We start from the raw sequence: 13,851 nt of genomic DNA, 5'->3' as shown, positions 1-13,851 counted from the left end.
TTATTGGGTTGTTTATATTGAATAAATTTCACAATCACAGCACTAAAATAATTGTTCTGCTCAGTTCTCGTACTGAATACAAATCAAAAAATTTGATACAGATAAATTCTCACTGCATAATACATAAACAAGGTATTAAACAGAAACAGTATATGAGAAAAGAACCTCCTTTCTGGTTTGACAGCCTCTTGCTTCTTCCGCTCACACAGCACACAACGACGCACTGTTACAGCAAGCCCAAGCCCGAGAGATCTGTTCTTTCAGCAACACCAGTGACCAACAGCACCGGCAACGACGACCTGCTACCCTCCTGGCAGCAGCTTCGCTTCTCACAACGGTGAGGAACCTCCTGTCTTCTGGCACCGGCGACGCTTGAGCCTTCACGTTGCTTCTCACCGCTGCATCTCTGGTGGGATCTAAGTTTCTCCTCTTCGGTGCCCTTCCCCTACCTTCCTTTTCTCCTCTTTCTTTCACTCTATTTCTATCCCGAATTTTTCCCCCTTTCTGTTTTCTGCTACTTCCTTATTTTGCCCTTACCTCACTTTATTTCAACCTTACTGAATCTCTTTCCCGACGCATTATCTACATGTGGGCCCACACGGGCTGCCCCCCCCCCCCCCCCCCCCCCCCCAAAAAAAAATGGCTGGGGTTGATTTTTAACACTCCCCCTCAACACCAGCTCTCACTAATGATACTATGACCAGTTGATCGCGAAAAAAATTTAGTGAACAAGTCCGCAACTTGATCATCCGTCTTGATCTGTCTCATCTCAATTTCTTCTTGTAGAACCTTTTCTCTGATAAAATGATAGTGTACTTCAATATGTTTAGTTCTAGCATGAAAGACCGGATTCTCCGCCAAACGAATACAACGGGACTGCATACTTTACTGGATGGTGTAGATTATTCATCAGTTTTATCAACCAGGTACTCTCTTTAGCTGCCAGTGTTGCTGCTCAATACTCAGCTTCAGTGGTTGACAATGATACCGTCGGTTGTCTCTTGCTACACCAAGAAATTGTTCTAGACTCAAGCTTAAACACATACCCAGTTGTGGACCTCCTGGTGTCATGATCTCCTGCATCGTCAGCATCACAGTAGCCAACTAACTTACAGTCTTCACCTTTCTTGTACAAAAGACTATAGTCAATTGTAATCTTCACATATCTCAAAATTCGACGAACTACTTCCAAATGAGGCTTCTTTGGATCTTGCATGTACCGACTCATCACGCCAACTGCATAGGATATGTCAGGTCAAGTCAAGGTTAAGTAGATCAGACTACCTACCAATTGTTGATACATCGTCGCATCTTCCAAATTTTTTCCTTCATGTGCACACATTTTGGCATTTGGCTCCATCGGCGTCGAAATCAGCTTGCATTCAAGCATTCCAAACTTCTTCAACAGATCTTGGGCATATTTCTGTTGGTAGAGAAGTATTCTTTCTTGTGTACGATCATCCTCTAGACCAAGAAAATGCTTGAGTTGGCCAAGTTCTTTCATCTGGAAACGAACTGATAGATTCTTCTTCGCCTGAATAAGTTTTGCCTCATTATCACCAATTAAAATCAAATCATCCACATACACTAGCATAATAGCTAGATTTCCTTCATTGGCTTTGACAAACAAGCTAGAGTCTGCAGGTGTTACAAAATAACGACTTTGCGTTAAAAATTCAGTAATCTTACCATACCACACCCTGGGTGCTTGTTTCAATCCGTAGAGTGCTTTTCACAACTTGCAAACATGTTTAGGATGGTCTTGGCTCTGAAAACCCATCGATTGAATCATGTAGATCTCCCAATCCAACTCTCCATGAAAAAAAGCATTCTTCACATCCATCTGCCACAAGTTCCAGTCTTTGTTGGCAGCCAGTGCAAGTAGGACTCGTACGGTTGTAAGTTTTGCCACTGGACTAAACATTTCATCATAGTCTAGTCCGTACTGTTAAGAAAAACCACGAGCTACCAATCATGCCTTGTACCTCTCAATTGACCCATCGACGACGTTTGATCTTGTAGACCCACTTGCACGATATGGGTTTCACATCGGTTGGCTTTGGCACTAGATCCCACGTCTGATTTTGTTCAAGTGCATCAATCTCTTGTTTCATAGTTGTCCTCCACTCAGAGCTCAGCGATGCTTCTTCAAAGGTCTTAGGTTCTATCAAATTTTCTTCTTTAGAGACTGTTGCATTGGCGTATTTGGAATTTGGCCTTCGTGTTCTTGTTGACCTTCGGAGTTGAAATTGTGGGATTGATTCTTCCATTTCACTGGGTTCACCTTCTTCATTTAGTTGTTGATACACGCCAGTTTGCCAAGGACTCTGAGTCACTTCTTGTTCAACATCATCATCATTTTGATCTCCTGATTCACCTGAACTTGATGGGAGTTGAGCCGTATGCTCCCCCATCTTTTATTGTATCTCGTCTCCAAATTCTCTTGAATCTGACACAACTTCCTTCTCTGATGACCACCACGAAGATGCTTCATCGAATACCACATCTCGTGAAGTGTAGCATTTTCCACTTATTGGGTCACAACATTTCCACCATTTTCTCTGGATGTCGTACCCTACAAAGATACATCTAATAGCTTTCTTGTCAAATTTGCTCTGTAGATGGTCAGGAACAAATACATAACATACACAGCCAAACACTCGAAAGTAACTAACTGTAGGCTTCATGTTCTACAATTTCTCATAGGGTGTAACAAATCCTAACCTTGGTTGAGGAATTCTGTTGATCACAAAGGCTGCGGTCCTCATTGCTTCAGCCCAAAACCTTCTAGGTACATTTTTCCCATGTAACATGCTCCGACACACTTCTGCAAGATGCGGGTTCTTTCTCTCTGCTACACCATTCTGTTGTGGCGTGTTGGCACACGTGTACTGATGACGTATGCAACATTCCCTTAAATATTGGGAGAAATTGTTTGAGCTGTATTCGCCCCCATTGTCTGTGCGCAAGCAGCGGATCTTCTTTCCTACTTCTCCCTCAGCTGACTCTCTGAACTCTTTAAACTTTGAGAATGTGTCAGATTTTTCTTTTATGAAGGAAACCCACACGTACCTTGAGAATTCATCAATGAATGTTACCATGTACCGCATACCACTAATTGATGGTTGCTTAACCGGTCCGAATACATCAGAGTGGACTAGCTCAAGCGGTTAATTTGCTTTAAACTTTAACTCCTCGTACGGTAATCGATATGCTTTACCATATTGGCATCCGGCATAGACCGTGTCTGTTCGAACATTTACTTGAGGAAGCCCCTTAAGCATCAACTTTTTTCACCATCACACTAAGCTTGGAGTAACTGACATGACCTAACCGCATGTGTCATAGATCTCCTATCTCATTTTATCTTGTCTTATCTACATATGCAGACTTTGCTGACATTACATAAATTGACTCTAATCGTCGCCCCTCCATTGTCGATGTTTCTAAAATTCTGAGATCACGATACACCTTCACATCCCGGGGACCGAACAGAACATAGTAGCCTAAGGATGTCAACTGAGCCACAGATAGCAATTTTTTCTTCATTCCTGGGACATGATAAGCATCTTGAAGTGGCATCTGGTTGGGATTAGACCGAGGTGTAACAATAGTCTTACCGATGTGAGCTATCGGTAACCTTGAGTTGTTGGCTGTCACCACCACACGGCTTCCCTTGTACTCAGACAGGTTTTGCAGCTTCTACTTATCACCCGTCATATGATTTGAGCATCCCGAATCTACAATCCAATCATTCTCATAGTCAATCCATTCAACCTTACCCTTCAGCGAGATTTCTCCTATTTTTTTAGCTAAAGCAAATTTTCAAATTGGACAGGCTTACTACTCACAACTCAAGATAGCTTCACCAAAAAAACAAACAACGGTCCCTGACCGTTCCGCTCTGATAACAATTGTTGAATAAATTTCACAATCATAACACTAAAATTATTGTTCTGCTCAGTTCTTGTACTGAATACAAATAAAAAAATTTGACACATATACATTCTCACTGCACAATACATAAACAATGTATTAAACAAAAACAGTATATGAGAAAAGAACCTCCTTTTTGGTTAGACAGCCTCTTGTTTCTTCCGCTCACACAGCGCACAACGCGCACTGTTACAGCAAGCCCAAGAGATCTGTTCTTCCAACAACACCAATGACCAATAGCATCGGCAACAACGACCTACTACCCTCCCGGCAACAGCTTTACTTCTCACAACGGTGAGGAGCCCCCTGCCTTCCGGCACCGATGACGCTCGAGCCTTCACACTGCTTCTCACCGCAGCATCTCTGGTGGGACCGAAGTTTCTCCTCTTCAGTGCCCTTCCCCTACCTTCCTTTTCTCCTCTTTCTTTCACTCTATTTCTATCCCAAATTTTCCCCGTATCTGTTTTCTGCTAATTCCTTATCTTGCCCTTACCTCACGACGTATTATCAACATGTGGGCCTGATAGATGCCAGATTCTGACATGAGAATAGGTTAATTATAATATAATAGCCCTTATAATTGTATTATAGGTGGTTATTTATCGATTTTCAAATAAAACGTGCATTTATTGAATTTGGCATTAATCACTGTCTATATTGCATATTTTTCTCTCCTGAATTATATTTCATTGCTTTTAGGGTTTATGTCTTCCTGAAATGATTTTTATGGATTCAATTATGGAATTTCAGGAGAATTTTGGTGGAGAAGGAAATATTTACCAACATGCAAATCTGGCATACAAGACTATTCAGACTAACATAGATCAACACTAGATTTACATGTTCTCTTTTGCAACTAAGTTCCAAGTCTAATACAATAGTAAGTTAACCCACTGAATTCTCATGAATCACAACAAATGATATCAGATTTCTAATAGGCATATTCTACACAGTTTTACGAAAAATTTTGAAACACATTTGAGCAACTTATTTTAATTCTACTAAAGTTAACCACATACCAAGAGGAGTAATTTGAAAAACACGAACAAAAATCAAAAGAAAATCATTGCTAAGACATAAAAGAGTTGTTCCCCCCCAAACCTAAACCTGACATTATCCTCAATGGGGAAAAATTAAAACATCAGAACGATTAAAAAAAGGAATAACAGCTACAAAATAATAAAACTCATGGAAACCACATGTTCCATTGGCACACAAGAAGTAAAGCAAAGCCAAAACAGTGCAAGGAAAAGAGATATCAGCAAACACCCCCAAACCTAGAGCATGACACATCATCAAGCAAACCAACTAACAATCACTAAAATATCTGATTTACTAGACGATTTATTGCTGGCCTTAACGTCGGTTCTGGTGCCAGTCTTCTCGTCTAGTAGCTACTACTCCAGTTGACTCACAACTTAACTAGTTATACTCCAGTAGAGTAAGGGTTAAGCTCCCTCAGGGCTCCTAAATCCATAGGTGGGACCATATGTGTTTGGTCATCAATAATAATACCGAAGAGTCAATAAAGACCCCCAGGAATGATACATAGTTTCTCTCGAAGACCCGTAGGTAATCATCCGTAGATAAAACCGCTATCCCACATTACACTTTGAAGAAATCTCCGTGTGACAGGCCACTGAAGGCAGCAGAAATCACGCGCTAAACACAAGTCCTTAAGTTACTCACCATAAGGTTTTCATTCAATAGTTCAAGATCGAACTGGTCAATCCCAGAATGGTTGTTTGAGTACAAACCTCTCAAACTAGGGACCAAAAGTCTGGTCATCGACTACTGGAACCATTTATGCTCTCAGCCGGCAAGAGAGTACCCCGAGTCCATGACGGGGCCGGCATCGCCGGGGACCTCCAATCAATCAAGACCAGAGTACACCAAAGGTTATCCCAAATAAAAATGAATAAACCAAAAATAAAAATTATAATGTACAAAGGGATAGAAACGTGGGGATTGCCCACAATGTGCTAAGTTTATAGTCATAAGCAAGACTCTGACGCAGTCAAGATGAAATGACAGGTTCCTCCAAGAAAATCACCATCACCTCCTCCGGTGTGGGAACATTCTCATGATACGGTTTGAGCCTCTGACCGTTAACTTTGAAGATCGACCCGTCTCTGTGATTGCGGATCTCAATAGCGCCATGAGGAAACACCTGTGTAACCTCAAATGGACCGGACCACCTGGATCTCAGCTTCCTTGGAAACAAATGCAATCATGAGTTATAAAGTAAAACATTCTGCCCAACAGTAAAAGACTTGCGAAAAAAAGATTTATCATGTAACAGCTTTGTTCGCTCCTTATACAGTTTGGCATTCTCATAAGTATCATGACGTATCTCCTCCAACTCATTCAATTGCAATTTCCTCTCCTCACCCGCTTGAGTCAAATCAAAATTCAAAGCCTTAATGGCCCAATAAGCTCTATGCTCAAGCTCAACAGGTGGTTGACATGCTTTGCCGAACACTAGGCGAAATGGAGACATCCCAATAGAAGTCTTATAAGCGGTTCGATAGGCCCATAAAGCATCGTCCAATCGAGTGGACCAATCTTTCCTATCAAAGCGAACCGACTTCTCCAAATTCCGTTTGATCTCCCTATTAGAGATTTTCACTTGACCACAAGTTTGCGGGTGGTACGGAGTGGACACCCGATGAGTGATGAAGTATTTCTTCAATAAGGTCTCAAATGCTCTGTTACAAAAATGAGATCCCCCATCAATGATGATCGCTCTCGGGGTACCAAACCAATTAAAGATGGTTTCTTTTAAAAACTTTACCACCACTTTGTGATCATTTGTCTTACATGCAATAGCTTCAATCCATCTAGAGACATATTTAACAGCAACAAGGATGTATTGATAGCCAAACGAGACAAGAAAAGGACCCATGAAGTCAATACCCCCACACATCAAACAATTCAACAATAAGAATGGGGTTAAGAGGCATCATGTTCTTCCTAGACAAACAACCAGTCCGTTGGCATCTATCACATACACGACAAAACTCATGGGCATCTCTAAATTATGAAGGCCAATAGAAACCACATTACAAGACTTTTGTCGCGGTCTTTCTAGCACCAAAATGTCCACCACATGCGTGGGAATGACAAAATTCAAGAATGTTGGCAAAGTCTTGCTCATATACACAACGCCAAATGACTTGGTCAGGACACACCTTGAACAAATAAGGGTCATCCCAAAAAAAATGTTTGACTTGGAAAAAGAATTTCAACCGATCTTGTTTACTCCAATAATCAGGAATCTTATGAGTTACAAGATAGTTGACTATGTCAGCAAACCAAGGCAACTGGGATACTTGGAGAAGTTGTTCATCAGGGAAGGAATCATTTAAAGGACGGAATCCTTCTTGAGGTGCTACACAGATCCTAGATAGATGATCAACAATAACATTCTCACAACCCTTCTTATCTCGAATCTCAAGGTCAAATTCTTGCAATTGCAAGATCCATCTAATCGAGCGAGGTTTAGTGTCCTTGATGGATAATAAGTACTTCAAAGCAGAATGATCAGTGAACACTATAACCTTTGACCCTAACAGATATGATCTGAATTTGTTCAAGGCTAACACAACAACTAGCAACTCCTTCTCAGTGGTAATGTAATTCAATTGAGCATCAGGAAGAGTGCGGCTAGCATACTAAATGACACAGGGAATTTTATCCGTCTTTTGCCCCAAAACAGCCCCCAATGCATAATCAGAGGCATCACACATCAACTCAAAAGGCAAAGACCAAGTAGGGGGCTGGACAATAGGTGCAGTGGACAAACATTTCTTCAATGTCTCAAAAACATAAATACAAGCATCATCAAAGGCAAAAGCAACATCTTGAGCAAGCAAATTCGTCAAAGGACGAGAAATTTTGCTAAAGTCCTTAATGAAGCGCCTATAGAACCCAGCATGGCCAAGGAAAGAACGCACCCCCTTCACAGAAGTAGGTGGTGGCAGATTGGCAATTAGGTCAACCTTGGCTTTGTCCACTTCTACACCCCGCTCAGACGCTACATGTCCTAAAACAATTCCTTCTTTTACCATGAAGTGGCATTTCTCCCAATTCAAGACTAAATTGGACTTAATGCAACGAGACAATACGAGTGAAAGATTGTGCAGATATGTATCAAAACTAGAGCCAAACACAGAAAAGTCATCCATAAAGACCTCTAAAAAGTCACCAATCATGTCAGAAAAGATACTCATCATGCACCGTTGGAAAGTAGCGGGCGCATTGCATAAACCAAAAGGCATGCGTCTGTAAGCATAGGTGCCAAACGGACACATGAATGTGGTCTTTTCCTGGTCTTCTGGAGCAATGGGAATTTGATTGTAGCCGGAGTATCCATCTAAGAAGCAATAAAAATTGTGGCCGGCCAATCGCTCTAGCATACTGAATGACACAGGGAATTTTATCTGTCTTTTGCCCCAAAACAGCCCCCAATGCATAATCAGAGGCATCACACATCAACTCAAAAGGCAAAGACCAAGTAGGGGGTTGGACAATGGGTGCAGTGGACAAACATTTCTTTAGTGTCTCAAAAGCATGAATACAGGCATCATCAAAGGCAAAAGCAACATCTTGAGCAAGCAAATTCGTCAAAGGACGAGAAATTTTGCTAAAGTCCTTAATGAAGCGCCTATAGAACCCAGCATGGCCAAGGAAAGAACGCACCCCCTTCACAGAAGTAGGTGGTAGCAGATTGGCAATTAGGTCAACCTTGGCTTTGTCCACTTCTACACCCCGCTCAGACGCTACATGTCCTAAAACAATTCCTTCTTTTACCATGAAGTGGCATTTCTCCCAATTCAAGACTAAATTGGACTTAATGCAATGAGACAATACGAGTGAAAGATTGTGCAGACATGTATCAAAACTAGAGCCAAACACAGAAAAGTCATCCATAAAGACCTCTAAAAAGTCACCAATCATGTCAGAAAAGATACTCATCATGCACCGTTGGAAAGTAGCGGGCGCATTGCATAAACCAAAAGGCATGCGTCTGTAAGCATAGGTGCCAAACGGACACATGAATGTGGTCTTTTTCTGTCTTCTGGAGCAATGGGAATTTGATTGTAGCCGGAGTATCCATCTAAGAAGCAATAAAAATTGTGGTCGGCCAATCGCTCTAGCACCTGATCAATGAAAGGTAGTGGGAAGTGATCTTTCCTAGTGGCAGAATTAAGTTTTCTATAGTCAATGCAGGCACGCCACTTGGTGGTAGTTCTTGTGGGAATCAATTCACCACTCTCATTTTTCATTATCGTTATCCCCCCTTTCTTAGGGATAACTTGAATTGGACTCACCCAGGTGCTATCGGAAATAGGGCAAATGATTATTGTCACAAGCAACCTGGTCACTTCTTCTCTCACAACCTCCAACATATGGGGATTTAACCTACGTTGTATCTCACGTGAGGCTTTAGTCCCCTCCTCCAAATGAATACGATGCATGCATATGGAGGAGCTAATCCCTTTTAAGGCATCAAGAGTCCACCCCAATGCCTCTCTGTGTGCTTGTAAAATTTCAGTCAATTGTTCCTCTTGCTCAGTACTCAAATCAGAGGCAATAATGACTGGCAAGGAGTTCATGGGCCCCAAGAATGCATACTTCAATGTGGGAGGAAGTGGCTTAAGATCTAGCTTGGAAGTTTCAAGAGGTTTGTCCAAGGCAAGATGAAGATCATGTGGATGATCAGTTGTGACAACCTCATAAGCTTCCTCCAACAGAGGTACAGAACTGAGTAAAGAGTCAACCTCTCGGAAATATGTTTCCTCATCAAAATAGTCCATGTCTAAAGATGTTATGTAAGACTCAAAAGATTCAAGAGTGGAATCGTCATCAAGCATAACAGTCTCTATCTTAAATGTAGGACTGAGATCATCAGACTCAAGTGGATGGTGCCCGGCATTAAACACATTCAACGAAACCTTAAAATTTCCAAAAGACAACTCCAACTCACCACTTTACAATGAATGATAGCATTAGATGTGGCTAAGAAGGGACGTCCTAGGATGACAGGAATTTGGTAGGTCACATTGACTACTGGTTCTGTATCAAGAACAATGAAATCAGCCGGGAACAAAAATTTGTCCACTTTTATCAAAACATCTTCAACTATTCCTCGTGGTATCTTAACAGAACGATCAGCTAGTTGAAGTGTGATGGGAGTATGCTTCAATTCTCCCAAACCTAATTGATGGTACACAAAGAAAGGAAGCAAATTCACACTTACCCTTAAGTCAAGAAGAGCTCTCTGGATGGTATGTTCACCAATGACACATGAAATTGTGGGGCATTCAGGATCTTTAAATTTAGGAGGAGTATTGTGCTTTAGAATTGAGCTTACATTCTCAGTAAGAAAGACCTTTTTGTTAACATGTTGTTTTCTCTTCTGTGTACAAAGGTCTTTCAAAAATCGGGCATAGGCAGGGACTTGCCTAATAGCATCAAGAAGTGGAATGTTAATGTGAACCTTACTAAACAGTTCCAACGTTTCATGCATGCTATCTCCTTTCCTAGGTGGGCCCGATAACCTCTACGGATAAGGAGCCGGTGGGACTTGGTTAGGGATCTGCCTGACTGTTGGTGGAGAACTTGGAGGTTCTTCACTCAATGATGTGTCCCCATTGTGATCCTTTGACTCCTTAGACTTAGTGGTCCCTACCCCATTGTTCAACTCATGACCACTCCTAAGGGCAGTTATGGCTTTAGCTTGCTCATGGTGGGGTTTGGAACTCAACCCACTCTCATGTGTACTTTTGGGGTTAGGAATGGTTTGACTCGGGAGTCTATTTTGTGCCTGTTCACTCATGTGGCTAGCCAACTGACTCACTTGCATTTCAAGTTTAGCAATGGAGGATTGTGTATTCTGCATGAATAATTGAAGTGTATCCTCAAGTGAAGGTTTTTGTGGAATCAATGGTTGTTGAGTGAAGTGTGGGCGCGGAGCTTGGGGTTGAGTAAACCCTGGAGGACCCCCAACCTGTGGGCCCTTGGACCATGAGAAATTTGGGTGCCTAGCCCAACCCAGATAATATGTTTCCGAAAAAAGGATCGTTCCAGTTTGGTCTATGAAAATTCTGGACTGCATTCAAGTCCTCAATGAGCTCCGGGTAGGATGAACTAGATGGACACATTTGTGTGGGATGAGATAAACCAGACCATATGGCACAGACAGTAGATGGGTTAGGAGCAGGTGAACTCTTGGACACCATAAGGGCATCAATTTTTCTAGTCAACCCCTCAATCTTGGCCATGAGCATGGGTGTTTCACTAACCTCGTAGAGACCCCCTCTTTTGGCTTCGTGGGATCTCCTATCAACATTAAATGACAAACCCCATTGCTGAGATTGATCACTCAACGTTTCAAATAAGTCTCACGCCTCACTAGCACTCTTACCCATCAAACTCCCATTGCTCCAGAAGACCAAGAAAAGACCACATTCACGTATCTGTTTGGCACCTATGCTTACAGACGCATGCCTTTTGGTTTATGCAATGCGCCCGCTACTTTCCAACGGTGCATGATGACTATCTTTTCTGACATGATTGGTGACTTTTTAGAGGTCTTTATGGATGACTTTTCTGTGTTTGGCTCTAGTTTTGATACATATCTGCACAATCTTTCACTCGTATGGTCCCGTTGCATTAAGTCCAATTTAGTCTTGAATTAGGAGAAATACCACTTCATGGTAAAAGAATGAATTGTTTTAAGACATGTAATGTCTGAACGGGGTGTATAAGTGGACAAAGCCAAGGTTGACCTAATTGCCAATTTGCCACCACCTACTTCTGTGAAGGGGGTACGTTCTTTCCTTGGCCATGTTGGGTTCTATAGGTGCTTCATTAAGGACTTTAGCAAAATTTCTCGTCCTTTGACGAATTTGCTTGCTCAAGATGTTGCTTTTGCCTTTGATGATGCATGTATTCATGCTTTTGAGACACTGGAGAAATGTTTGTCCACTGCACCCATTGTCCAACCCCCTACTTTATCTTGCCTTTTGAGTTGATGTATGATGCCTCTGATTATGCATTGGGGGCTATTTTGGGGCAAAAGACGGATAAAATTCCTGTGTCATTTAGTATGCTAGCCGCACTCTTCATGATGCTCAATTGAATTACACTACCACTGAGAAGGAGTTGTTAGCTGTTGTGTTTGCCATGAACAAATTCATATCATATCTGTTAGGGTCAAAAGTTATAGTGTTCACTGATCATTCTGCTTTGAAGTACTTATTATCCATCAAAGACACTAAAACTCGCTTGATTAGATGGATCTTGCAATTGCAAGAATTTGACCTTGAGATTCGAGATAAGAAGGGTTATGAGAATGTTGTTGTTGATCATCTATTTAGGATCTGTATAGCACCTCAGAAAGGATTCTTTCCTTTAAATGATTCCTTCCCTGATGAACAAGTTCTCCGAGTATCCCAGTTGCCTTGGTTTGCTGACATAGTCAACTTCCCTGACATGTGGGCCCACACAGGTTGGGTCCCCCCCAAATGGCCGGGGTTGATTTTCAACAGTTTACATGTCTTTTTTTCTCTCTCTTTAATTGTATACGGCCTCCTCACCGGAGGTCCATTTCAATGGTTTAGTTTCCAGTTACTTTTGTATCTTCCCAATTTTACATTTTTTCCTCTGCAAAAAGTTCGTCGAACCTTTCCTGTGAAGCAGCAAACTTCCCACACGGCTTTGGCAATTAATCAAACACGTGAAGGGCATATGGGTACCGATGGGAAAGGGTCCCATTATCTCGGAACTCGGAAGAGAGAGAGTGGCAAAGGGACCCGACCAACGACAACGTTGGCTCTAGAGACTGCCACAATCCGCGTCATACAAAAAATCCCAAATCGAAACAGCAGAGCCTCTTAACGTGTGGCTTCAGATTTTTCTCCCGTAAAGAGACCGTGGATTTGAGAACTAATCAGTAAATGAAAGGCTCACAAGTGAACTTCTATATCGCCTCCAACAGCACAGTAATAGGCTCTTTCAGCTGGAAACGTTCAGAGAGAAGAGGAAAGAAGAAGAAGAAGAAGAAGTAGAAGAGGAGGTTGTAGCATTAGGAGGGAGCGTGCTTCTCTGTTCCCTCAATGGCAACGTCAATTTCTGCTTCGGGACTCTCTTCCTCTTTTCGTGGAAGTTGGGGCGCGTCCTTCGCCGGAGAAGACCGGGCGATGCTGGCGAGGTCGGTTCCGACGTGGGTGCGAGTGGGGAAGCCCACTCGGGCCAATCCGGTGATGAAGAATGTTAACGAAGGGAAAGGATTGTTCGCGCCATTGGTCGTCTTCACCCGTAACATAATTGGGAAGAAGCGCTTCAATCAGCTCAGAGGCAAAGCAATCGCTTTGCACTCACAGGTATGTTTGTTCTTCGTTCCTCTGAGACCCCCCTGCCATTTTTCAATTTCCAGGCTCCGTCTAGTTTTTCCGGTTAATCCTATTATTTGACTATTCACCGATCTCCGACGATTCACTGATTTCCGGTGGAGGCCTCTCAGGTCTATCAGTCACGGACCCGTTTCAGTTTTGCTTGCTCCTTATCGATCATTTTATGAAACTCCAGGTGATTACGGAATTCTGTAAGGCAATCGGTGCTGATGGGAAACAACGGCAAGGGTTGATTCGGCTGGCGAAAAAGAATGGGGAGCGTCTTGGATTTCTGGCATGATGAAGAAGATATCATTATTGGCTTTTGTGGGGATTCCCAACTGAAGCAAGTATTTTCTTCTGAGTCGTAGTTTGTTAAAAATTCAATCTGAACACCGGATGTATATAGATTGAATATGAACGAGCAGTCAGCTTCTCCGTAAACAGGATTCCAAACTAGATGGACTGCTAATTCTACTGCTTTCACATGCAGGAAGAGTACGCCCAAGATTAGAGA

The 13,851-nt window shown here is 42.2% G+C and overlaps 1 protein-coding gene across 1 annotated transcript; it reads left to right on the top strand.

Annotated features, from left to right (window-relative positions):
- Positions 1-12,872: 12,872 nt before the first annotated feature.
- LOC137950907 (protein PROTON GRADIENT REGULATION 5, chloroplastic-like) lies at positions 12,873-13,834 on the top strand. The gene is made up of 2 exons (XM_068797572.1): positions 12,873-13,325; positions 13,531-13,834. Exons 1-2 carry the CDS (start codon positions 13,059-13,061, stop codon positions 13,633-13,635), a joined length of 372 nt encoding a protein of 123 aa, XP_068653673.1. The 5' UTR covers positions 12,873-13,058; the 3' UTR covers positions 13,636-13,834.
- The last annotated feature ends 17 nt before the right edge of the window (positions 13,835-13,851 follow it).

The sequence above is a fragment of the Aristolochia californica genome, unplaced genomic scaffold (assembly GCF_029961685.1).
Source record: "Aristolochia californica isolate CCGP_79_NKW_82.1479 unplaced genomic scaffold, dmAriCali1.0.hap1 SCAF_1, whole genome shotgun sequence".
Lineage (NCBI taxonomy): Eukaryota > Viridiplantae > Streptophyta > Magnoliopsida > Piperales > Aristolochiaceae > Aristolochia > Aristolochia californica.
This window is presented reverse-complemented; position numbering and strand designations above follow the sequence as displayed.

What these genes read in the sequence shown, in the direction of transcription:
- LOC137950907 (XM_068797572.1), top strand. Translation starts at nt 13,059, where the DNA reads ATGGCAACGTCAATTTCTGCTTCGGGACTCTCTTCCTCTTTTCGTGGA. An exon ending in CAATCGCTTTGCACTCACAG is followed by an intron (nt 13,326 to 13,530) that starts GTATGTTTGTTC and finishes ATGAAACTCCAG; the next exon opens with GTGATTACGGAATTCTGTAA.